This window comes from Dendrobates tinctorius, unplaced genomic scaffold (assembly GCF_039654945.1).
Source record: "Dendrobates tinctorius isolate UK_male_01 unplaced genomic scaffold, ASM3965494v1 ptg000057l, whole genome shotgun sequence".
Taxonomy (NCBI): Eukaryota; Metazoa; Chordata; class Amphibia; order Anura; family Dendrobatidae; genus Dendrobates; species Dendrobates tinctorius.
The window spans coordinates 24,693,588-24,718,097 of NW_027361725.1; the positions used below are offsets into that span (position 1 = coordinate 24,693,588).

General features: G+C 45.4%; 1 protein-coding gene across 1 annotated transcript in view; it reads right to left on the minus strand.

Moving 5' to 3' along the window:
- Positions 1 to 388: 388 nt before the first annotated feature.
- DTD2 (D-aminoacyl-tRNA deacylase 2) overlaps positions 389 to 24,510 on the minus strand; it is a 36,018-nt gene continuing 11,896 nt past the window's right edge. The window contains exons 2-4 of the mRNA XM_073577837.1: positions 19,264 to 19,374; positions 17,664 to 17,733; positions 389 to 3,621 (exon numbers count right to left, since the gene is read on the minus strand). Coding sequence (XP_073433938.1) covers positions 3,296 to 3,621; positions 17,664 to 17,733; positions 19,264 to 19,374 — 507 coding nt within the window. The 3' untranslated portion in view covers positions 389 to 3,295. The remainder of the gene's footprint in view (positions 3,622 to 17,663; positions 17,734 to 19,263; positions 19,375 to 24,510) is intronic.

Consider the following 24,510-nt stretch of genomic DNA (forward strand, 5'->3'; position numbering starts at 1 on the left):
AGGTCAAATGACCTGCGGTTTTACCTGCGGATTGGCCTGCGGTTTATCACCTCTACAATGGAGGAGATGGTAAACTGCAGCAGAATCCGCAGAAAAGAAGTGACATGTCATTGCTTTCTGCGGATTCAAAACCGCAGCTTTTCCGCAGTTAAAAATCCGCAGCATGTGCACAGCAGATTGTAAATCCCATAGACTTACAAGGTACTGTACACTGTCTGCAGAACTGCTGCAGATTCGCAGCGGCCAAAACCGCAGCGGATCCGCAGCAAAAACCGCAGCGTGTGCACATAGCCTAAGATGTATGCAAACATTTAATAAAATTAAATTTGGAATTCATCACTCCTCTGTATAAAATTAGGGTAGATCAAAAGAAACACACACATTAATGTAATTGTTATACTAATCACTTTTATTTTTTTACACACACAGTAGTAGACCCTTATAGCCTCCCTATGTCCACACACACATTAATGTAATTGTTATACTAATCACTTTTATTTTTTTTTACGTAATTACTTTATTAAAGGTTGTTTCCTGTAAACATTGTTTGGTTTTGCTGACAACTATTCTAATTTCCCCTAGCTTTCCTCTTCAGTCTAGTGAGTACGGTGTCTTCAAAAAATGATGAGAGTACATCACCTTCAATCAGAAGAATGTTGTGGGTATAGGAATTTAAGTTTTAGAATGTTAACATTTTAAATTTTTCTTAAATTAATTGTATCTCACTTTTTTCCAACTCCAGATGCCTCCAACGCTGCAATGCGGAGATGTAAGCTGTAGCAGATAAGAAATAATAGGCAGAACTCATGTGACATTTAACTGTACTACAGGTCAATAAAGGGCAAAATTAGATAAGAAAGGAAAATGTCAGCACTAGAGGTTTACAACCTAGGTATAAAAACCTTATGCAAACATAAAATGTAACTAGAGACCAACTGTAGAAGAAAGGAGGACAGGACGTTACCATTCTGCTCTCCTTATCCGACTTTTTTGGGCGACTGACGTTCAGTTGTACTTGTATAATTTCTCAATGTAATTTAGCCCATAATAAACATTTTCTCCCTCACAGCCAATAGGCCCCGTAAACAATAGATTGATATTGGCAGAACGACGGTCTATCTGTTCTTTCGTCCAGCAACTCTCTTGCGACTCTCTCTGTGGAGCACTCCGGTGCTCTCCAACTCTTATCTCACCATGTTCAGTCTACAATCATGTCAGATCCTTCCATCCCTGTTATCATCTGTGTGGGAAGAGTCGAGAAGCTCCCATAAACATTAGATTGTTGGCTCAGCCTGTCAATATTGTCGGGTTCGGCTGTTGATAGGCTAATACAGAACTGGGAAAAATGAGGCCCGTGTGCCGGACTTGAACACTCAGAGGGACGGATGTGGCCCGAGACAATCGAGGTGCTGAAAATAGTAGCTCATAGGCTGCACCGTGCACTCCCCCGCCCGACTGCTTGTTATCTCGGTTGTCTGCATCTACGGTGAATGAATTGGTGGAGGAGGGGACACCGACTCCTTCTTCCACCAGCATGTAAAACAGCTGATGTGATGACATAATTTCACCGTGTCAGCTGTGCACTGCGGAGAGTCAGTGCATCGGAGACAGGAGCAGGGCGTGGGAGGAACTGGAGCGAGGTGAGTATGTGGTGTTTTTTTTACGTGTATGGGATGTTTGCTTGGACATGTGGAGGCTATGGGGGACTCCTACTGGACATGGGAGGCTGGCTATGGCAGTCTCCTACTGGACATGAGGCAGCTATGGGGGTCTACTGCTGGACATAGGGAGGCTATAAGGGTCTACTACTGGACATGGGGAGGCTAAGGGTGTCTCCTACTGGACATGAGGCGACTATGGGGGGGGGTCACCTGCTGGATATGGAGAGGCTATAGGGATCTTGTCATGTACATGGGGAGGTTATGTGGGGCTCATGTTGTATGTAGAGAGGCTTTGTGGGGCTTATTCTGTATATGGGGGGTTGTGTCGTGGCTCTTACAGTATATAGAAGGGGCTGTGTGAGGGCTCAAATGGTACATAGAGGGATGTCAGCATACTTAATTCTGCTCAATATTAAGTCATACAACTAATATAAAATAGTTATAATTAATATGTTAATATTAATATTGAGCCAAATTAATTTCAGCCTATTAGTTCGGCCATCCGCAACAGTCACAGTTTCTCTTGTGGCCCCTCAGGAAAATTATTATTTACCCACCTGTGGTCTAACCTGCATGAGGGTCTTAACGCTAACCTCACATTAATGTTTGGAAGTTCCATTTTAGGAATGAACAAAAGGAATTCAACCAACTAAGGACAAGATCTGCAAGGAGTTTGTATGTCCTCCCGTGTTTGCGTGGGTTTCCTCCCACACTCCATAGACAAATTGATAGAGAATCTAGATTGTGAGCTCCATTGAGGACAGGAGTTATAATGAACACTGCTCAAAAAATAAGGGAACACTTAAACAACAGAATATAACTCCAAGTAAATCAAACTTCTGTGAAATCAAACTGTCCACTTAGGAAGCAACACGGATTGACAATCAATTTCACATGCTGTTGTGCAAATGGAATAGACAACAGATGGAAATTATTGGCAATTATAAAGACACACTCAGTAAAGGAGTGCTTCTGCAGGTGGGGACCACAGACCACATCTCAGTACCAATGCTTTCTGGCTGATGTTTTTTCACACTCATGGTAGCATGAGCCGGACTCTACAACCCACACAAGTGGCTCAGGTAGTGCAGCTCATCCAGGATTTACTTGGAGTTATATTCTGTTGTTTAAGTGTTCCCTTTATTTTTTTGAGCAGTGTATGTAAAGTGCTGTGGAATATGATAACGCTATATAAGCAATGCATAATAAATGAATAAATATGTACCAGTGTGGCTGAGTGCTGCATGTACCAGCGTGGCTGAGCGCTACATGTACCAGTGTGATGAGCGCTGTATGTACCAGTGTGGCTGTCCACTACATGTACCAGCGTGGCTGAGAGCCACATGTACCAGCATGGCTGAGCGCTACATGTACCAGCGTGGCTGAGAGCCACATGTACCAGCATGGCTGAGCGCTACATATTACCAGCGTGGCTGAGCCTGGTGATGCAGCTCATTCTATCACTGGTAGGAATCCCATATATAGGATCATTATAATTCACAGCAGACTTTAGGTATGTTAGATCCCTGGAAAATAAGTTAGATTTATTTCATTATGTATTTGATTCATAACCATAAATCCTCTAGTTACAAAAGTGTCCTAAATAGAAAAAGGCTGAAAATTTTGTATTGCGTTCAGAATTCCAGCAAGTGTGTATAAGGTCCATTAGTGTCAAGCGTCAACACCTGTCTGTTTCCATAGGTCCCATAGCGTAGCACAGCCCTGGACTCCAACCACTGAGCATGAGCCTCTAGTTCCTTCTGGCACTGGGCGATGAAAAGTTCATACAACTCCATGCCCTGCTCCTTGCCTGCATTTGAATGGTACTGCATGCAGCGGCCCTTTGACTTTCCTCCAAGCGTGGCCTGAGGAACAATAAGAATATCTCCCGGGAGTTCAGTGATGGCCACGTGTTTTCCAGAGTCTGATTCACTTAATTTCACATTCAGTAGAGAGCCCACTGCAAAACAGGAATAAGTGGACTTGGCTGAACAACTTTTACATTTGTATCACATAATTGACAAATGGGCCCAGATTGTACAGTCTGAGGATCAGAAGGCGCACGGGGACAAAGTATGATGAGCATACTAGTACGGCAGAGAAGTACAAATATATACTGTTATAGAGAAGATTTATGTAACCGACTGTGATCCCCTAATCCGAATATTTATGAGTATGGGCATTGAAAGGCATGTTATGATTAAAGGGGTCCTATAGTCACATCCTAATATCAGATTGGTGGGGGGTTCTACACTCTGCTCTGCCACCGATCAGAGGTTAAAAGCTGTGGCAGCTTCCAATTGTTGACAGTGTACATAGCTGAGCTGCACAGCTCCAGTCAGTATACAGCGGCTGCTGTAGATCAGCTCCTGTTCTCAAGTACCCAGCAGCGGCCGCTACATACCGCGAGAAGCTGTGCAATGATGCTCCGATCAACATTGAAGACCTAAGATAAAAAAAAAAGAGTAAATATTCTGCAGTAAGCAAATAAATAGCAATAGTGTAAGTAAATAGCATACTTACAGTAGTTGACACTATTTTGATAAAAAGGGGTAAAAAGCCATCCCACTGCGACAAGGTGTACCCAACTGGGACGGACCCTAACTTTTGTAGTTCAGCTAGCAGCCACGACAGTTAGTTACTGCTGATTGGTGGGGGTACCTGGTGTCGGACCACTACTACTGTAATCTGACAATTTATCTTAATTAATAACGAAAATGAATTAATTACATGGATAAGTCTTTATGTAACAAGAGAATACCCTTAAGAGAGATATCTAGCTTGAAATGCCGAAACTAAGGTGTGATTCTTTTATTTTTTTTCTCTATGTGACTGGAGTAATAAAGTATTAAAAATTTTATACTGGATGGATTACTTTCGTGAAACGACATCTTTTCTTTCCATAACATTACAATGTACCACAACACTGCATAAAGGAAACCCATAATAAATGCTGGGTGGTAGTCTTACATGCGTATCAGGTACATGCTTTCAGAACATATAGGTGATGGGAGGGGGTGGGGGTGTAGGTGGATTATAATGAGGGCAATCTCGGCTTATCGCCTGGGTCCCGTGGTAGTGCCCAGGGCCATATTTCCCCCATTATAAATGTTTTCTGAGTCACCATCGGTGGCGCACATCTTTGGGCAGGAAGCTTATCTGGAGATCTGCTGCCGGCAATACTAAATGACAGCTCAGCTTCAGGGCATCTTCCATCGCCTCTTCTGTGACATGCCGACACAATGACATTGTCAGCCTGCATCGGCGCGATGCATGTACGCTCTGGCCACAATAAGCAGAGTCCCGGGGACCGGACTGGAGCCCCAGGGGAACGGGAACAAAGGTTAGTATTGTTTTTTTTTTTTAAATATGTGTATGGGATGTTTGCCTGTATATAGGCAGCTATGTGAGGGCTCATCCCGTATATAAAAAGCTATGTGAGGGCTCATCCTATATATAGGAGTCTGTGAGGGCTCATCCTGCATATAAGAGGCTATGTGAGGTATCATCCTGTATATAGGAGTCTGTGAGGGCTCATCCTGTATATAGGAGGCTATTTGAGGGCTCATCCTGTATATAGGAGGCTATGTGAGGGCTCATCCTGTATATAGGAGGCTATGTGAGGGCTCATCCTGTATGGGATGTTTGCCTGTATATAGGAGGATATGTGAGGGTTCCTCCTGTATATAGAGGGTTATGTGGGGGCTCATCCTAGTATGGGATGTTTGCCTGTAGATAGGAGGCTATGTAAGAACTACTCCTGTAAATAGGAAGCTATACAGGGGATCATCCTGTATATATAGGAGGCTATACAGGGGTTCATCCCGTATATAGGAGGCTATGTGAGGGCTCATCCCGTATATAGGAGGCTATGTGAGGGCTCATCCCGTATATAGGAGGCTATGTGAGGGCTCATCCCGTATATAGGAGGCTATGTGAGGGCTCATCCCGTATATAGGAGGCTATGTGAGGGCTCATCCCGTATATAGGAGGCTATGTGAGGGCTCATCCCGTATATAGGAGGCTATGTGAGGGCTCATCCTGCATATAGGAGGCTATGTGAGGGCTCATCCTGCATATAGGAGGCTATGTGAGGGCTCATCCTGCATATAGGAGGCTATGTGAGGGCTCATCCCGTATATAGGAGGCTATGTGAGGGCTCATCCTGTATATAGGAGGCTATGTGAGGGCTCATCCCGTATATAGGAGGCTATGTGAGGGTTCATCCGTATATAGGAGGCTATGTGAGGTATCATCCTGTATATAGGAGGCTATTTGAGGGCTCATCCTGTATATAGGAGGCTATTTGAGGGCTCATCCTGTATATATAGGAGGCTATGTGAGGGCTCATCCCGTATATAGGAGGCTATGTGAGGGCTCATCCCGTATATAGGAGGCTATGTGAGGGCTCATCCCGTATATAGGAGGCTATGTGAGGGCTCATCCCGTATATAGGAGGCTATGTGAGGGCTCATCCCGTATATAGGAGGCTATGTGAGGGCTCATCCTGCATATAGGAGGCTATGTGAGGGCTCATCCTGCATATAGGAGGCTATGTGAGGGCTCATCCTGCATATAGGAGGCTATGTGAGGGCTCATCCCGTATATAGGAGGCTATGTGAGGGCTCATCCTGTATATAGGAGGCTATGTGAGGGCTCATCCCGTATATAGGAGGCTATGTGAGGGTTCATCCGTATATAGGAGGCTATGTGAGGTATCATCCTGTATATAGGAGGCTATTTGAGGGCTCATCCTGTATATAGGAGGCTATTTGAGGGCTCATCCTGTATATAGGAGGCTATGTGAGGGCTCATCCTGTATGGGATGTTTGCCTCTATATATGTGAATGCTCATCCTGTATATAGGAGGCTATGTGAGGGTTCCTCCTGTATATTATGTGGGGGCTCATCCTGTATGGGATGTTTGCCTGTAGATAGGAGGCTATGTGAGGACTACTCCTGTATATAGGAAGCTATACAGGGGATCATCCTGTATATATAGGAGGCTATGTGAGGGCTCATCCCATATATAGGAGGCTATGTGAGGGCTCATCCCGTATATAGGAGGCTATGTGAGGGCTCATCCCGTATATAGGAGGCTATGTGAGGGCTCATCCCGTATATAGGAGGCTATGTGAGGGCTCATCCCGTATATAGGAGGCTATGTGAGGGCTCATCCCGTATATAGGAGGCTATGTGAGGGCTCATCCCGTATATATGAGGCTATGTGAGGGCTCATCCTGTATGGGATGTTTGCCTGTATATAGGAGGCTATGTGAGGGCTCATCCTGTATATAGGAGGCTATGTGAGGGTTCCTCCTGTATATAGAGGGTTATGTGGGGGCTCATCCTGTATGGGATGTTTGCATGTAGATAGGAGGCTATGTGAGGACTACTCCTGTATATAGGAAGCTATACAGGGGATCATCCTGTATATATAGGAGGCTATACAGGGGTTCATCCTGTATATATAGGAGGCTATGTGAGGGCTCATCCCGTATATAGGAGGCTATGTGAGGGCTCATCCTGTATATAGGAGGCTATGTGAGGGCTCATCCTGCATATAGGAGGCTATGTGAGGGCTCATCCCGCATATAGGAGGCTATGTGAGGGCTCATCCCGTATATAGGAGGCTATGTGAGGGCTCATCCCGTATATAGGAGGCTATGTGAGGGCTCATCCCGTATATAGGAGGCTATGTGAGGGCTCATCCTGCATATAGGAGGCTATGTGAGGTATCATCCTGTATATAGAGTCTGTGAGGGCTCATCCTGTATATATAGGAGGCTATACAGGGGTTCATCCTGTAAATATAGGAGGCTATGTGAGGGATCATCCCGTATATAGGAGGCTATGTGAGGGCTCATCCTGCATATAGGAGGCTATGTGAGGGCTCATCCTGCATATAGGAGGCTATGTGAGGTATCATCCTGTATATAGGAGGCTATGTGAGGGCTCAACCTGCATATAGGAGGCTATGTGAGGGCTCATTCCGTATATAGGAGGCTATGTGAGGGCTCATCCTGTATATAGGAGGCTATGTGAGGGCTCATCCCGTATATAGGAGGCTATGTGAGGGCTCATCCGTATATAGGAGGCTATGTGAGGTATCATCCCGTATATAGGAGTCTGTGAGGGCTCATCCTGTATATAGGAGGCTATGTGAGGGCTCATCCTGTATATAGGAGGCTATGTGAGGGCTCATCCTGTATATAGGAGGCTATGTGAGGGCTCATCCTGTATGTAGGAAGCTATGTGAGGGCTCATCCTGTATATAGGAGGCTATGTGAGGGCTCATCCTGTATGGGATGTTTGCCTCTATATATGTGAATGCTCATCCTGTATATAGGAGGCTATGTGAGGGATCATCCCGTATATAGGAGGCTATGTGAGGGCTCATCCCGTATATAGGAGGCTATGTGAGGGCTCATCCCGTATATAGGAGGCTATGTGAGGGCTCATCCTGTATGGGATGTTTGCCTGTATATAGGAGGCTATGTGAGGGCCCATCCTGTATATAGGAGGCTATGTGAGGGTTCCTCCTGTATATAGAGGGTTATGTGGGGGCTCATCCTGTATGGGATGTTTGCCTGTAGATAGGAGGCTATGTGAGGACTACTCCTGTATATAGGAAGCTATACAGGGGATCATCCTGTATATATAGGAGGCTATACAGGGGTTCATCCTGTATATATAGGAGGCTATGTGAGGGCTCATCCCGCATATAGGAGGCTATGTGAGGGCTCATCCCGCATATAGGAGGCTATGTGAGGGCTCATCCCGCATATAGGAGGCTATGTGAGGTATCATCCTGTATATAGGAGTCTGTGAGGGCTCATCCTGCATATATAGGAGGCTATACAGGGGTTCATCCTGTATATATAGGAGGCTATGTGAGGGCTCATCCCATATATAGGAGGCTATGTGAGGGCTCATCCCGTATATAGGAGGCTATGTGAGGGCTCATCCCGCATATAGGAGGCTATGTGAGGGCTCATCCCGCATATAGGAGGCTATTTGAGGGCTCATCCCGTATATAGGAGGCTATGTGAGGGCTCATCCCGTATATAGGAGGCTATGTGAGGGCTCATCCCGTATATAGGAGGCTATGTGAGGGCTCATCCCGTATATAGGAGTCTATGTGAGGGCTCATCCTGCATATAGGAGGCTATGTGAGGTATCATCCTGTATGGGATGTTTGCCTGTATATAGGAGGATATGTGAATGCTCATCCTGTATATAGGAGGCTATGTGAGGGTTCCTCCTGTATATAGAGGGTTATGTGGGGGCTCATCCTGTATGGGATGTTTGCCTGTAGATAGGAGGCTATGTGAGGACTACTCCTGTATGTAGGAAGCTATACAGGGGATCATCCTGTATATATAGGAGGCTATACAGGGGTTCATCCTGTATATATAGGAGGCTATGTGAGGGCTCATCCCGCATATAGGAGGCTATGTGAGGGCTCATCCCGCATATAGGAGGCTATGTGAGGGCTCATCCCGCATATAGGAGGCTATGTGAGGTATCATCCTGTATATAGGAGTCTGTGAGGGCTCATCCTGTATATATAGGAGGCTATACAGGGGTTCATCCTGTATATATAGGAGGCTATGTTAGGGCTCATCCCGCATATAGGAGGCTATGTGAGGGCTCATCCCGCATATAGGAGGCTATGTGAGGTATCATCCTGTATATAGGAGTCTGTGAGGGCTCATCCTGTATATATAGGAGGCTATACAGGGGTTCATCCTGTATATATAGGAGGCTATGTGAGGGCTCATCCCGTATATAGGAGGCTATGTGAGGGCTCATCCCGTATATAGGAGGCTATGTGAGGGCTCATCCCGTATATAGGAGGCTATGTGAGGGCTCATCCCGTATATAGGAGGCTATGTGAGGGCTCATCCCGTATATAGGAGGCTATGTGAGGGCTCATCCCGTATATAGGAGGCTATGTGAGGGCTCATCCCGTATATAGGAGGCTATGTGAGGGCTCATCCCGTATATAGGAGGCTATGTGAGGGCTCATCCCGTATATAGGAGGCTATGTGAGGGCTCATCCTGTATGGGATGTTTGCCTGTATGGCTATGTGAGGGTTCCTCCTGTATATAGAGGGTTATGTGGGGGCTCATCCTGTATGGGATGTTTGCCTGTAGATAGGAGGCTATGTGAGGACTACTCCTGTATATAGGAAGCTATACAGGGGATCATCCTGTATATATAGGAGGCTATACAGGGGTTCATCTTGTATATATAGGAGGCTATGTGAGGGCTCATCCCGTATATAGGAGGCTATGTGAGGGCTCATCCTGTATATAGGAGGCTATGTGAGGGCTCATCCCGTATATAGGAGGCTATGTGAGGGCTCATCCCGTATATAGGAGGCTATGTGAGGGGTCATCCCATATATAGGAGGCTATGTGAGGGCTCATCCTGCATATAGGAGGCTATGTGAGGTATCATCCTGTATATAGGAGTCTGTGAGGGCTCATCCCGCATATAGGAGGCTATGTGAGGGCTCATCCTGCATATAGGAGGCTATGTGAGGTATCATCCTGTATGGGATGTTTGCCTGTATATAGGAGGATATGTGAATGCTCATCCTGTATATAGGAGGCTATGTGAGGGTTCCTCCTGTATATAGAGGGTTATGTGGGGGCTCATCCTGTATGGGATGTTTGCCTGTAGATAGGAGGCTATGTGAGGACTACTCCTGTATGTAGGAAGCTATACAGGGGATCATCCTGTATATATAGGAGGCTATACAGGGGTTCATCCCGTATATATAGGAGGCTATGTGAGGGCTCATCCCGTATATAGGAGGCTACGTGAGGGCTCATCCCGTATATAGGAGGCTACGTGAGGGCTCATCCCGTATATAGGAGGCTATGTGAGGGCTCATCCCGTATATAGGAGGCTATGTGAGGGCTCATCCCGTATATAGGAGGCTATGTGAGGGCTCATCCCGTATATAGGAGGCTATGTGAGGGCTCATCCCGTATATAGGAGGCTATGTGAGGGCTCATCCCGTATATAGGAGGCTATGTGAGGGCTCATCCCGTATATAGGAGGCTATGTGAGGGCTCATCCCGTATATAGGAGGCTATGTGAGGGCTCATCCTGTATGGGATGTTTGCCTGTATGGCTATGTGAGGGTTCCTCCTGTATATAGAGGGTTATGTGTGGGCTCATCCTGTATGGGATGTTTGCCTGTAGATAGGAGGCTATGTGAGGACTACTCCTGTATATAGGAAGCTATACAGGGGATCATCCTGTATATATAGGAGGCTATGTGAGGGCTCATCCCGTATATAGGAGGCTATGTGAGGGCTCATCCCGTATATAGGAGGCTATGTGAGGGCTCATCTCATATATAGGAGGCTATGTGAGGGCTCATCCCGTATATAGGAGGCTATGTGAGGGCTCATCCCGTATATAGGAGGCTATGTGAGGGCTCATCCCATATATAGGAGGCTATGTGAGGGCTCATCCCATATATAGGAGGCTATGTGAGGGCTCATCCTGTATATAGGAGTCTGTGAGGGCTCATCCTGTATATAGGAGGCTATGTGAGGGCTCATCCTGTATGGGATGTTTGCCTGTATATAGGAGGATATGTGAATGCTCATCCTGTATATAGGAGGCTATGTGAGGGTTCCTCCTGTATATAGGGGGTTATGTGGGGGCTCATCCTGTATGGGATGTTTGCCTGTAGATAGGAGGCTATGTGAGGACTACTCCTGTATATAGGAAGCTATACAGGGGATCATCCTGTATATATAGGAGGCTATACAGGGGTTCATCCTGTATATATAGGAGGCTATGTGAGAGCTCATTCTGTATGGAATGTTTGCCTGTATATAGGTGGCTATGTGAGGACTCCTCCTGTATATAGGATACTATGTAAGGGCTCCTCCCATGTATAGGAAGCTATGTGAGGGCTCATGCTGTATATAGCAGGCTACGTGAGGGCTCATCCTGTACATAGGAGGCTATACAGGGGGATCATCCTGTATATGGGAGGCTATGTGGGGCTTATACTGTATGTACAATGCTATGTGAGTGCCCATACTGTATATAGGAGGCTATGTAAGGGCTCATCCTGTATATAAGAGGCTATATAATGGTTCATCCTGTATATAGGAGGCTGTGTGGGGTACTTATTCTGTATATATGAGGCTATGTGGGGGCTCATCTAATATATAAAGCTGAATGTGTGTATATTTGTATTTATGTACATATCAAATAAGGAAATGGTTGCACTCAATTGCATTAAGGCATATCCAATATGAAATATGTGAAATGTGAATAGCATAATGGCTTTTCTAATCTAGAAAAACATATGAGATACTTAGCACAAAATGTGCTAAGTATCTCATATGTTTCTCTAGATTACAAAAGCCATTATGCTATTCGTATTTCACATATTTCATATTTGATATGCCTTAATGTAATTGAGTGCAACCATTTCCTTATTTGATATGTAAGCTGCTTTTTGGTATGCACCTATTCAGACCAGTTCTAGATGTGCCGTCAGTTTTTTCTGTCATTTGTATGTATGTACAGTTAGGTCCATCTATATTTGGACAGAGACAACATTTTTCTAATTTTGGTTCTAGACATTACCACAATGAATTTTAAACAAAACAATTCAGATGCAGTTGAAGTTCAGATTTTCAGCTTTCATTTGAGGGTATCCACATTAAAATTGGATGAAGGGTTTAGGAGTTTCAGCTCCTTAACATGTGCCACCCTGTTTTTAAAGGGACCAAAAGTAATTGGACAATTGACTCCAAGGCTATTTCATGGACAGGTGTGGGCAATCCCTTCCTTATGTCATTCTCAATTATGTGTGTATGTCCGAGATTGGCATCTGCACCCGTCGCAGCTACAGCCACAAAATTTTGCACAGTCACACGTCTGGGCCCCGAGAGCGTCATAGGCTATGTTGTGAGGTGAAATTTTAACCCCGCGCGTTCCAATTCACCAAACAATTTGGCCTATTATTCTTATCATTTCTATGGTGTTATCGTCCTTCTGTAAAGCTGGAAATAACACAATTTATTACCGTGCCAACACAGACCACCCTCTGACACAGACTGCAGGGGAGCCCAGTATCACACAGAATAGGATTAGATATACAGCTCAGCAGTCACTATCACACAGGATAGGAATAGATACACGGCTCAGCAGTCAGTATCACACAGGATAGGAATAGATACACGGCTCAGCAGTCAGTATCACACAGGATAGGAATAGATACGCAGCTCAGTAGTCAGTATCACACAGGATAGGGTTAGATACACGGCTCAGCAGACAGTATCACAGGAGAGGATTAGATACATGGCTCAGCAGTCAGTATCACACAGGAGAGGATTAGATACTGTACATGGCTGAGCAGACAGTATCACACAGGAGAGGATTAGATACTGTACATGGCTCAGCAGTCAGTATCACACAGGATAGGATTAGATACATGGCTCAGCAGACAGTATCACACAGGATAGGATTAGATACACAGCTCAGCAGACAGTATCACACAGGATAGGATTAGATACACAGCTCAGCAGTCAGTATCACACTGTCATGGTATGCCTAGGTTACTTTAGGCTAAAACCCCGGGACCCCTGCGGTGTCCCTCAGACTAGGGAAAACCCTGTCTGTCCCTCAACCCAGGGTTTACACTAAGGCTGTGTGCACACGCTGCGGATTTTGCTGCGGTTCCGCAGCGGTTTTGGCCGCTGCGGACCCGCAGCAGTTTTTGCTGCGGTGTACAGTACCATGATTCCCTATGGGAATCAAAAACCGCAGTGCAGACGGTGCGGAATTTTCCGCGCGGATTATCTGCGGTTTTCAATCCGCAGAAAGAATTAACATGTCAATTCTTTCTGCGGATTCTCCTGCGGTTTGCCATCTCCTCCATTGAGGAGATGAAAAACCGCAGGGCAAAACCGCAGAGCAATCCGCAGGTAAAACCGCAGAGCAATCCGCAGGTAAAACCGCAGGTCTTTTGACCTGCGGTTTCACCTGCGGATTTTACAAAATCCGCGCGGATGAATCCGCACATAATCCGCAGCGTGTGCACACAGCCTGAAGGTGTGCCTGCCTGGGCCTCCACCCTGTCCCTGTCTCCTGTCCAGCCCTAAGCTGAACCCACCACCCTCCACCCAGTGAAGGGACCAGACACCAGACCCCACAAATACGTATGGACAGGGGTAAAAGAAACACCACACCGTTAATACACAAGGGAATACAATAATGTGCAAGGGCAACCAAATATATATATATATAACAGATAGGAGAAAGAACAACTGAGAGATATACTGCACCAGATATCAGACGCTCCAAAACCACCACTGCTGACCGGTATTGCTAGCACTAGGCAAAAGCTATAGTCGGCAACGCCCATAGTCAGGACGGACTAGACCAAGGGCGTGGCCCAGCCCTCAGCCAGCATGACAACCTGGTTAACCCTATCCCGACTGGAACAGAATACCCAACAAAGTTCCTGAGCATACTGTAGTGGAATAGGGTATTACCGCTGTCTGCCGGACACCCTGCTGTGAACAGTGTCCGACATGACAATACTGTAGTGGAATAGGGTATTACCGCTGTCTGCCGGACACCCTGGTGTGAACAGTGTCCAACATGACACACACAGGAGAGGATTAGACACATGGCTCAGCAGTCAGTATCACACAGGATAGGATTAGATACACAGCTCAGCAGTCATTATCACACAGGATAGAATTAGATACACAGCTCAGCAGTCAGTATCACACAGGATAGGATTAGATACACAGCTCAGCAGTCATTATCACACAGGATAGAATTAGATACACAGCTCAGCAGTCAGTATCACACAGGATAGGAATAGATACACTGCTCAGCAGACAGTATCACACAGGATAGGATTAGATACATGGCTGAGCAGTCAGTATCACACAGGAGAGGATTAGATACACTGCTCAGCAGTCAGTATCACACAGGATAGGATTAGATACACGGCTCAGCAGTCAGTATCACACAGGATAGGATTAGATACACAGCTCAGCAGTCAGTATCACACAGGATAGGGTTAGATACACGGCTGAGCAGTCAGTAACACAAATGATACGATTAGGTACACGGCTCAGCAGCCAGTATCACACAGGATAGGGTTAGATACACGGCTCTGCACACAGTAACACACAGAATAGTATTAGATACACGGCTCTGCAGTCAGTATCACCCAGGATAGGATTAGATACATGGCTCAGCAGTCAGTATCACACAGGATAGGATTAGATACACAGCTCAGCAGTCAGTATCACACAGGATAGGGTTAGATACACGGCTCAGCTGACTGTATCACACAGGATAGGATTAGATACACTGCTCAGCAGTCAGTATCACACAGGATAGGATTAGATACACAGCTGAGCAGTCAGTAACACACGATAGGATTTGATACACAGCTCAGCAGAAAGTATCACACAGCAGAGGATTAGGTACACAGCTCAGCAGACATTATCACACAGGATAGGGTTAGATACACAGCTCAGAAACAGGATGTGCCAAAGGAGAGGATATTTTCATTCCAAGAATTCCACTCATTCCATCTGATTTGTTTTTTGATTTTAAACGCCTCCAGTTTCCAGTTCAACTGCTATTTGCAATGTCCATTAACAATGCTCAGGGACAGTCCTTGAAAGTAGTAGGGATCAATTTGCAATCTCCATGCTTTTCTCATGGTCAACTTTACGTGGTCTGTTCAAGAGTTGGAACTGCCAAAAATCTGTTCATCTTTGCACCGAAAGGAAAAAAACAAAAATCTTGAATGAGTTGAACATAAAACACTATCAATACTTGGGTAATCGTTTAGTTAATTTGTGTTGCACATCTGTAGTGTTGAATATATGATGTGAAATGTTTTTATGTGCAATATAATCATTATAATTTGTTATAACTAACCACAGTTGGCTACTATGCCCAGGCAACGCCGGGCTCTTCAGCTAGTACTATATATAGGAGGTTATGTGAGGGCTCAAACTATATAGAGAGGAGGTTGTGTATGGGCTCATACTATATAAGGAGCGGTGTGAGGGCTTATACTGTATATAGAAGGCTATATGGGGGCTCATACTATATCTAGGGAGCATTGTGGGGGCTCATACTGTTTCTAAAGAGCTATGTGGGTGCTCATGCTGTATATAGGGGATTTGTGGGGGCTCATGCTGTATATACTGTATGGGGATGACCACATGCTTAATTCTGCTCAATATTAAGTGATTCAAATATTAATTAACACTAATATTGAGCAAAATTAATTTCAGCCTTTCGGTTCATCTTTCCACGACAGTCACGGTATCGAATGTAGCTCGTCGGGAAGATGAATTGCCCAACCCTGCTCTATTATGTACTAGCTGAAGAACCCAGCGCTGCCCGGGCATAGTAATTAACTACGGTTAGTTATAACAAATTATAATGATTATATCTATGTATATAAAGCTGAGTGTAGAGCCCCGCCCACATTCACTATAATATCCCACCTTATCCCCTCAGCCAGAGCTACTGGACTACTACCCCTAATATCCCATACCGTCCCGTCAGCCAGAGCCACGGGACTACTACCCCTAATATCCCACATCATCCCCTCAGCCAGAGCCATCGGACTACTACCCCTAATATCCCACATCATCCCCTCAGCCAGAGCCATCGGACTACTACCCCTAATATCCCACATCATCCCTTCAGCCAGAGCCATCGGACTACTACCACTAATATCCCACATCATCCCGTCAGCCAGAGCCACCGGACACCTACCACTAATATCCCACGTCTTCCCGTCACAGCCACCAGGGCAGTTGCCGTGAGCGACGTCCTGCCGGGTATGCAGGGAGGGTTGCCAGTACCTTTTGCTCCGCTGGCTCTGTGTTAACTCACACAGGGCGTGCTCTGCAGATCATTTGCTCTGTTTCCTCACCAGAGCAACACTGACTAACTCACTCCTCCCTGTAAGGTTTTTTTTTTCCTTTTCCAACTTGTGGCCATAGGCCACTCATAAGACCTGGGCTGGAGGAAACGGTCCCTGCAGTCCGTTTCAAAAATAAAAGCCCACACCCGGTTTTCCTAAACAAACTCCTTCGTCCAAATAGCTTAACCAGGTTTGAACTTACTTTTATTCTGCTCTGCGTGTCACAGCGGATCTAATACATTTCAGAGCAGATTCTAGGGGACACATAGCGACCCTCACATATGACACCTGTCACTGCCTCACAAGACACATACATTCAATTTTATATATATAGATAGCGCTGTTCATAAGGGAAAAAATCTGTTATTTTGCATCTACAGATAAGCATGAGAGCACCTATGTGTGAATCACGTGACTTATCATATGAGCTATCAAAAAGGGGTCATGTAACATATTGGGTGCCTATAGGGGGCCCATGTCTTCTAAACTGCCCAGGGCCCTGGCTATTCTTAATCTGCGCCTGGGTGGGGGGAATATATGATTTTTTTCTTATTATTTAATTATTTATGAAATTGCTGGTGGGGAAAGGTTTCACCTAATCTAAATCAGATCGGATTATCAATCTGAGAACTATTCTCAGAATGATATTTTTGGACCTTAATTCTGTTGATAGTATCAGACAAAAAAGTGCTCTTAGGTAGGAAGTGTAGGGTACAATTATTGTTAAATTATAAGTTACTTTGTAATGTTTTACTTTGCTTGCGCATATCCCCTCTGAATTGTCAAGCGCTACAGAATATGTTGGCGCTATGGAAATATTATTATTATTAATTCTCATTATTACTGCTGCCAAGAAAAATAAGAGCTGTAATTATGTGTTAGCTGCTTTGGATGATTTAGTAGGTTTTATTGCATATATTGCACTTACTCACACATACCGTACTTTATGGATATTTCCACTAAATATGCTTTTTATTTCCTTTTTGAGCTCAGCTAGTGTCTTACACAGAAAAAAAAGCCACAAATATACATTGTAACTTACCTATTTTAGAAATTAACTCTTTTGATGATCCTTTAAAAAAGCAGATATAGATGACCATACCCCTTTGTATCTGCGAGGAAATAAGAATATATGGTTAATATGAGAATTAGATATGTGTATGTCACAAGAACAATGGCAGAATTCAATATTTCTAGTACATTGTATGGACAAAAGTATAGAGACAATTACACATTACAACTACGAGAGCTTTTACGACATCTAGTACTAAATCCATACACATTAATAGGGTTTTTCGAAAATGAGATAAAATGGCGGCCCTGATATAATTCAAACTGCAGCCCATCCTAGTCACGTAAAGCGAAGGGCTGCAGATTGAAGACATACAGCTCCCGAGACCTGTGTCTCAACTGACAAGAGCTGTATCACACTTACCTCAGTCAGCAACCGGGAGCATGGCTGTCATATGTGAAGAAATATGTCTTCCTCACTGAGCAAACGGGGTTATCTCCAGTTGGAAATCTCCTTCTAGAGCACAACATGGGTTAAAACATATTTCCTCACATATCACAGCCGTGCTCCTGGCCATCAACAGTCTATGTGTGATACAGCTCGTCAGTTGAGACACAGGTCTCGAGAGCCTGTATGTCTCCAGTCTGCAGCCCGTACTAACACGTGACTAGAACGGGCTTATTGTTGGAAAACCTCTTTAATATAGAGTTTACCCTCTTTGTAACTTTTAAAATTTCCATTCTTCTGGGAAGGCTTTCTTCAAGATTTAGGATTATGTCATAAGAGCACTTGTGAGTTCAGACACTTATGTAGGACCATAAGGCCAGGCTCACAATCTCCGTTTTAGTTTATCCCAAAAGTTGTTTGATGGAGTTGAGGTCAGAGCTCTGTGCGGCCAGTCCTGTTCTTCTACACCAAACTCCACCAACCATGCCTTTCTGGACCTTGCTTATGCACTGGGGACAGTCAGGCTGGAATAGAAAAGGTGTTTCCTCAAATGGTTCCCACAAAGTTGGATGTATACAATTGTCCAAGATGTTTTGTTATGTTGAAGCATTAGTATTTCTCTTCAATGGATCCGAAGGTCTTAGATTGACCACTGAATACCAACACCATACCATCAAACTTTACAGATGGCACCATTCAGTCAGGCGGACCTCAGCTCCAGTAACCACTGTTAGGGCTCATCCAAACATACATGTAATTCAGTCTGAGATCAGACAGCAATCCATGGACTAGCCGCAGCTCTCCCAAATGGAACATGGCAGCTTTCCATGAGGCTGTCACGCTCAGGTCAGGAGAGTCCTTGCATTAGCTGTCAATGCTCAGACCAATGCCACGGACATCTGAATGAGTCTTTGTGCACGCACAGATGCCTGCAACCTAATTTAGTGGGCTCAGCTCCTGAGCTGGCTCCATACACCCCGACCCTATCCATGACGGATATATCCATCATAAGGGTTAAGGGGTTAATTTTAGGCTATACATTTTCTTTATCAACATCAAAAAATAATATAGAATATCAAGTCATGAATCTGTTCCAAATTCCAGGTGGGTGGCCAGGATAGAATCCTTACCACTCAATGGTAAATTTGTCCACGCCATCAATGGTTGTGCACCCACCACGTACCTCCACCCATTCAGCATCAGAGTCTTCATCCTGAGGTTTAACTTGCAACTTGGCATTTAAACATTGCTGAAGCACAACACGGGCAGCCACCTCCCTGTCTAAAGTCGCCATCTGTAACAATATGGAAAGCAGAAAAAAGACATTGATATATCAACCTTATCATCAGGGGAGCAGACTTAAGGGATTGTCCTGGGATATTTTTATCAATTAACAGGGAGGAATCTAACAAGTGGAATCCTAAGGCCTCTTTCACACATCAGGTTTTCGCCGTCAGGCGCGATCCGGCGCTTTTGACAAAAACCGGATCCGGCGAAATGCAATGCCGGATCCGGTTTCCCCCCCATTGACTTGCATTAGAGCCGGATGGCCATGCGTTTCATCCGGTTTTCGCCGGATCCGGCAATGCGTCGCGATCCGGCGTCTGGAAAAAACGGCTACTGTAACGTTTTTTGTCTCCGGCTTTTTCACACAATGAAAGCCTATGAGCGCCGCAATGCGCCTGATCCGGCGACAGCCGGATCCGGTGGCCGGATCCGTTTTTTTTGGTCTGAGCATGCTCAGTAGCTCTGCCCACAAGACATATATAAAAGCAAGACAGTGGGACCCTCAGCCACACCCAACATGCCACCCAAGACAGCAACCAGGCGCAGGAGCAGGCAGGAGACATCTGCAGCAGCACCATCAGCACCACCCCAATTGGAGCAGCATGCTGAACAACGGGAGGGGAGTCCAGCAGCAGATGAGAGACGGTAATTATCAAATCCCCCATTCCTCCAAACTAGGGCTATGGAATATCAAGATATTCATTGGCCCTTTGTTTCTCTTTATTCAACAGCCGCCCAATAGATGCAGCAGCAGCAGCAGCAATGGCAGCAGCAGGAACACCACCCACAGCCATGGAGTCTGGCCAGCAGGAAGACAGCACATCTTCTTCTGGGAGCCCTCCCTCGCATCGTCAGCGTTTGACGGTAAGTTTTTATTTCCAAAATCCATCATCTCTGTAATATATGTCTATTCATTGCCTTTTATTTCAAAACAGGAATCACAAGATGAAGAGGAGCTCCCAGAAGAAGAAGGAAGGGGTGGACAGACACTTGGAGTGGGCTCACAATTGGTAAGATTTTGGCATCAAACGCAGAAACACAACATCACACTACACACAACACATAGAAAACAATGTTCTGCAGACCACACACAGCAAACAAATGCCTACATCCAAAGACATAACATTTTTTGTTTTCTTCTCTAGTCTTCCCAATCTGGTGCTCGGCCAAGTGGTCCTCGCAGTGCCTTCCAGGGTCGTCGGCGACAGCAACGCGGCGGTCACCAGCGTGTAAGTATAAATATTTTTGCTTTGTTTTTTTGCACTTTTTATTTCATTTCTTTTGTGGAGGCTAATTATGTTATTTTTGTCTTTTTCTTTAACAGCCTTCACAGCGTGCTCCCGACTCTGACGGTGAGGATGGAGGAATTGATGTGGACAACCTCATCGATCTCGTCAGAGAAAGGGAGCCGCTCTGGAATATGGCTGACCGCCGCCACGCTGACCTGATCGTTACCCGACGACTCTGGGAGGAAATCTGTTCGCTCCTTGTGGGCCGCTGGGAGGACCTCGATGCTCGGGCCCAGATTAAAGAGCGTAAGTATATACAGTACCGGTTGCTTGATGTAAACCAGTGTTTCCCGAACTCCAGTCCTCGTGGTCCCCACGGATCATGTGTTCAGGATTTCTATTTACTATGGAAATCCTGAAAACATGACCTCTGGGGACCATGAGGACTGGAGTTTGGGAAACACTGATGTTGTATACTAACCACTCCTTTCTCGTTTCAGGGAACAGAATTGTGAATCGGTGGCGGTCTGTGAGGGATCGTTTCAAGAAGGAGTTCAATAAAGAGATGCGGGCCCCGAGTGGATCTGGAGGACGCAGGAGCAAGTACAAGTACGCACAATCCCTGTCGTTCCTCCGGGAAACAATGGTCACTAGAAGGTAAATATTACACACCACATGTGAAAAAAAATGTTAGATGTAACTTTTTTTTTTCAGCCAGGGCCATACCATGTCACTATTTTAATTGTTTTTTTTTCTCTTTATTCCACAGCACGGTGAGCAGCACTCGGGAGCCTGCACGATTGGACCCTTCTGAGGCAATCCCTGAGGAGACCGGCACCGAGGGACACTTCGACCGCCCCGGTACATCTGCACCTTCCCAGCCTTCCCACACATTCGACCCATCTGTCCCATCCACCAGCACAGGAGCATCGTGGCCGCCTACATTACATGAAGCTGCTGGTGAGGAGATCGCTTTCCCTTTACCCCACCCTTCTGCCCCTGCCACCTCTAGTACACCTGCGGGTACTGGGCGGCAGCGGCAGAGGGGTCAGGAAAAGACTTATGCGCCAGAGTTCTTGCATCTGAATGCATCTTTCCAGAACTGTCTAAAAGTCTTGTCAGAGCAAATCTCCGCAGGCTTTCAGCAGATCAACTCCAGCATTCTGGAGGTGAAGACACTTCTGCAAACCATGCATTCAGAAGCAAGATCTTCGCCAAACCACACCTTTTTCAGGTCTGTTGTGGAGCGCATGGAAACGCTATCTCCTACCCAGCAGATGCATGTAATGCATTCATGCCACGGTGCTCTCCAGCAAGTTACCTCCCAACCTCCTCCTCCCACCACAGTAGTTCCTCCACCTGCACCCCCTCCAGCCACTTTCCATCCTCCCCCTCCTATTACATCTGCACCCCCTCCAGCCACTTTCCATCCTCCCCCTCCTATTACATACCATCCACCTCCCCAGTACCAGCAACCTCCCCAGTACCAGCAACCTCCCCAGTACCAGCAACCTCCCCAGTACCAGACATCTCCCCACTTCCAGCAACCTGCCCCATACCAAACTCCTTCCCCATACAACTTGCCATCAACATCATCTGCTCCTACAGTCCCTGCCCAACCCTCCACTCCAACGCCCACCACCTCTTCTGCCTCCCACATGTCCACCCATTCTGTAGCTTTTTCCACACCATCACCTCTACCTGTTCCTTCCCCACCACGATCCCAATCCTCTCTCCACACTCCCATTGTCGAAGTGTCGCGCAGCCCCTCCAGCAGTATTTCCACCCCACACTACACAGATTTATGATGTGTTTTGTAATAAAAATGCCCAGTTGGTTTCAAACCTTTTTTAAAAAAGTTTTTTTAACTTTAAAAACAGTTTACAAAAAAAAAATATTTTAAATAAAAGTTAAATTATTGTTTACACTGGTTGTCTGTCATTTCTTTCTGCGGCGAAATATGTTTTAAAAAAAGGTTAAATACAGGGTATTTAAAAGGTAAAAAGGTATTCAAAACCAGGTATATAACTGTGGGTAAATTTTAGCTTTTTGCCACAGTTGTGTTCCTGGTTGTGTTTGAAGCAAAGTATTTCACCTGAAAAGTTGTGTTTATTGTTGGTGATTTCCTAACAATGTACACAACTTTTGTTAAAAGGTGAAATACTTTGCATAAAACACAACCAGGTACACACCTGTGGCCTAAAGCTAAAAATAGTAAGACCATGACAAGATAGCCAACTTTGGTTGGCAAAGGTATATACTGTTGGTCCAGAAGGTACACAAGTTTGGTTAGGGCACAAATCTTTCACACTCTGTCATCCTGCCAGTGTACTCTGCCTTGAGGTGACATAAAGTATATTGCAAAATTGTCCCTCATTACTGAAACCGTCACAGAACTTCTAGTGGTAATGTCATGGTAATCTTGCAAGGTGGTTTCTTCAGAGGTGTCCTCAATGGAAATGGGTTCCTTGCAGATAACAAAATTGTGGAGCACCACGCACGCTTTGATCACCTCGTCCACAGTTTCTGTCTTGAGGTTGATCGCAGTCAATAGGACCCGCCATTTGGCTGTCAGAATACCAAAGGTACATTCAACCATTCTTCTTGCTCTTGTGAGGCGGTAATTAAAAATGCGTTTTTGTCTTGTCAATCCTCTGCTAGAGTACGGTTTCAAAAGGTGTTCTGACAGCTGGAAGGCTTCATCCCCTACACAGACAAATGGCATAGGTGGACCAGATGTTTGCGGCAGCGGTCTAGGTGGTGGGAACTGGAAGGTGTTTCCATACAGTTTACGCCCCATGGCAGACAGTTTGAAAACTTGAGAGTCATTGGAGCGGCCATAGGCCCCAATATCAACAGCAATAAATTTGTATTCCGCGTCAGCAATGGCCATGAGGACAATTGAAAATTATTTCTTGTAATTGAAATATTCCGATCCCGATCCGGCTGGCTTTACAATGCGGATATGTTTCCCGTCCACAGCGCCCAAGCAGTTGGGAAACTGACATATCTGTTGAAACTTTTCTGAAATTTCAATCCACCTCTCTGTTGTGGGCTCTGGTAAAAACTCTTCAGCTAAGGAGTCCCACAGTGCACGGCATGTGTACTTCACAATTCCAGATATGGTGGAAATCCCGAGTCTGTACTGGAAATGCAGTGACGAAAGGGATTCTCCAGTTGCAAGAAATCTGTGGGGAATTAAAAAACAATCAATTAGTTTAAAATCACAGCATTACATACCAAAACTCAGCTATAACACTTGGAGATACAAACTACCACCAACAAGATTGCAGTGAAAGTGTGCTCTGATGCGATCACATCCAATAAATGTGGCTTACCTTAAAGTCACCATCAGACGCTCTGCGGGTGAAACAGAGAAGCGGCAATAGGTGTCCGCTTTTCTTATGAGGTGTGCAATGCGCTCCACCAAGTAATCAAAATTCTCCATTTTCATCCGAACATATCCAAAAAATGTATCTGGGTTTCGTCGAAGGTCCATGCATAGTGTAGAATAGACCCCACGCGTCATTCTCTTGGCTGTGATGGGGTGGATCCACAAACGTCGTCTACGATGCCTGATGTGCTGCTGTCTCGCTCTCTCCTTCTCCAGAACAATCACCCTCAAACGATTCGCCTCCGCTATAAAATCCGCCAAATTCTTCAAAATATTTCCAATCACAACATCCATCTTCGCCAGTAACTTGCTCTTCTCTCCAACCTGCACTTTCTCCTCTACAACCTGTCAAAGAAGGGCTGTAGGAACATGCTATATATAGTTTTTCAGTAGCCAATCCCGTTCGGAAGGCCACAAGGGTCAATTTTAAAAACCGGATCCGGCGTAATCCGTCGAAAAACGGATAGAAAAACGGATGAACCGGATGAGATGGATCCGGTTTTGTCTGTCAAGAACAAGA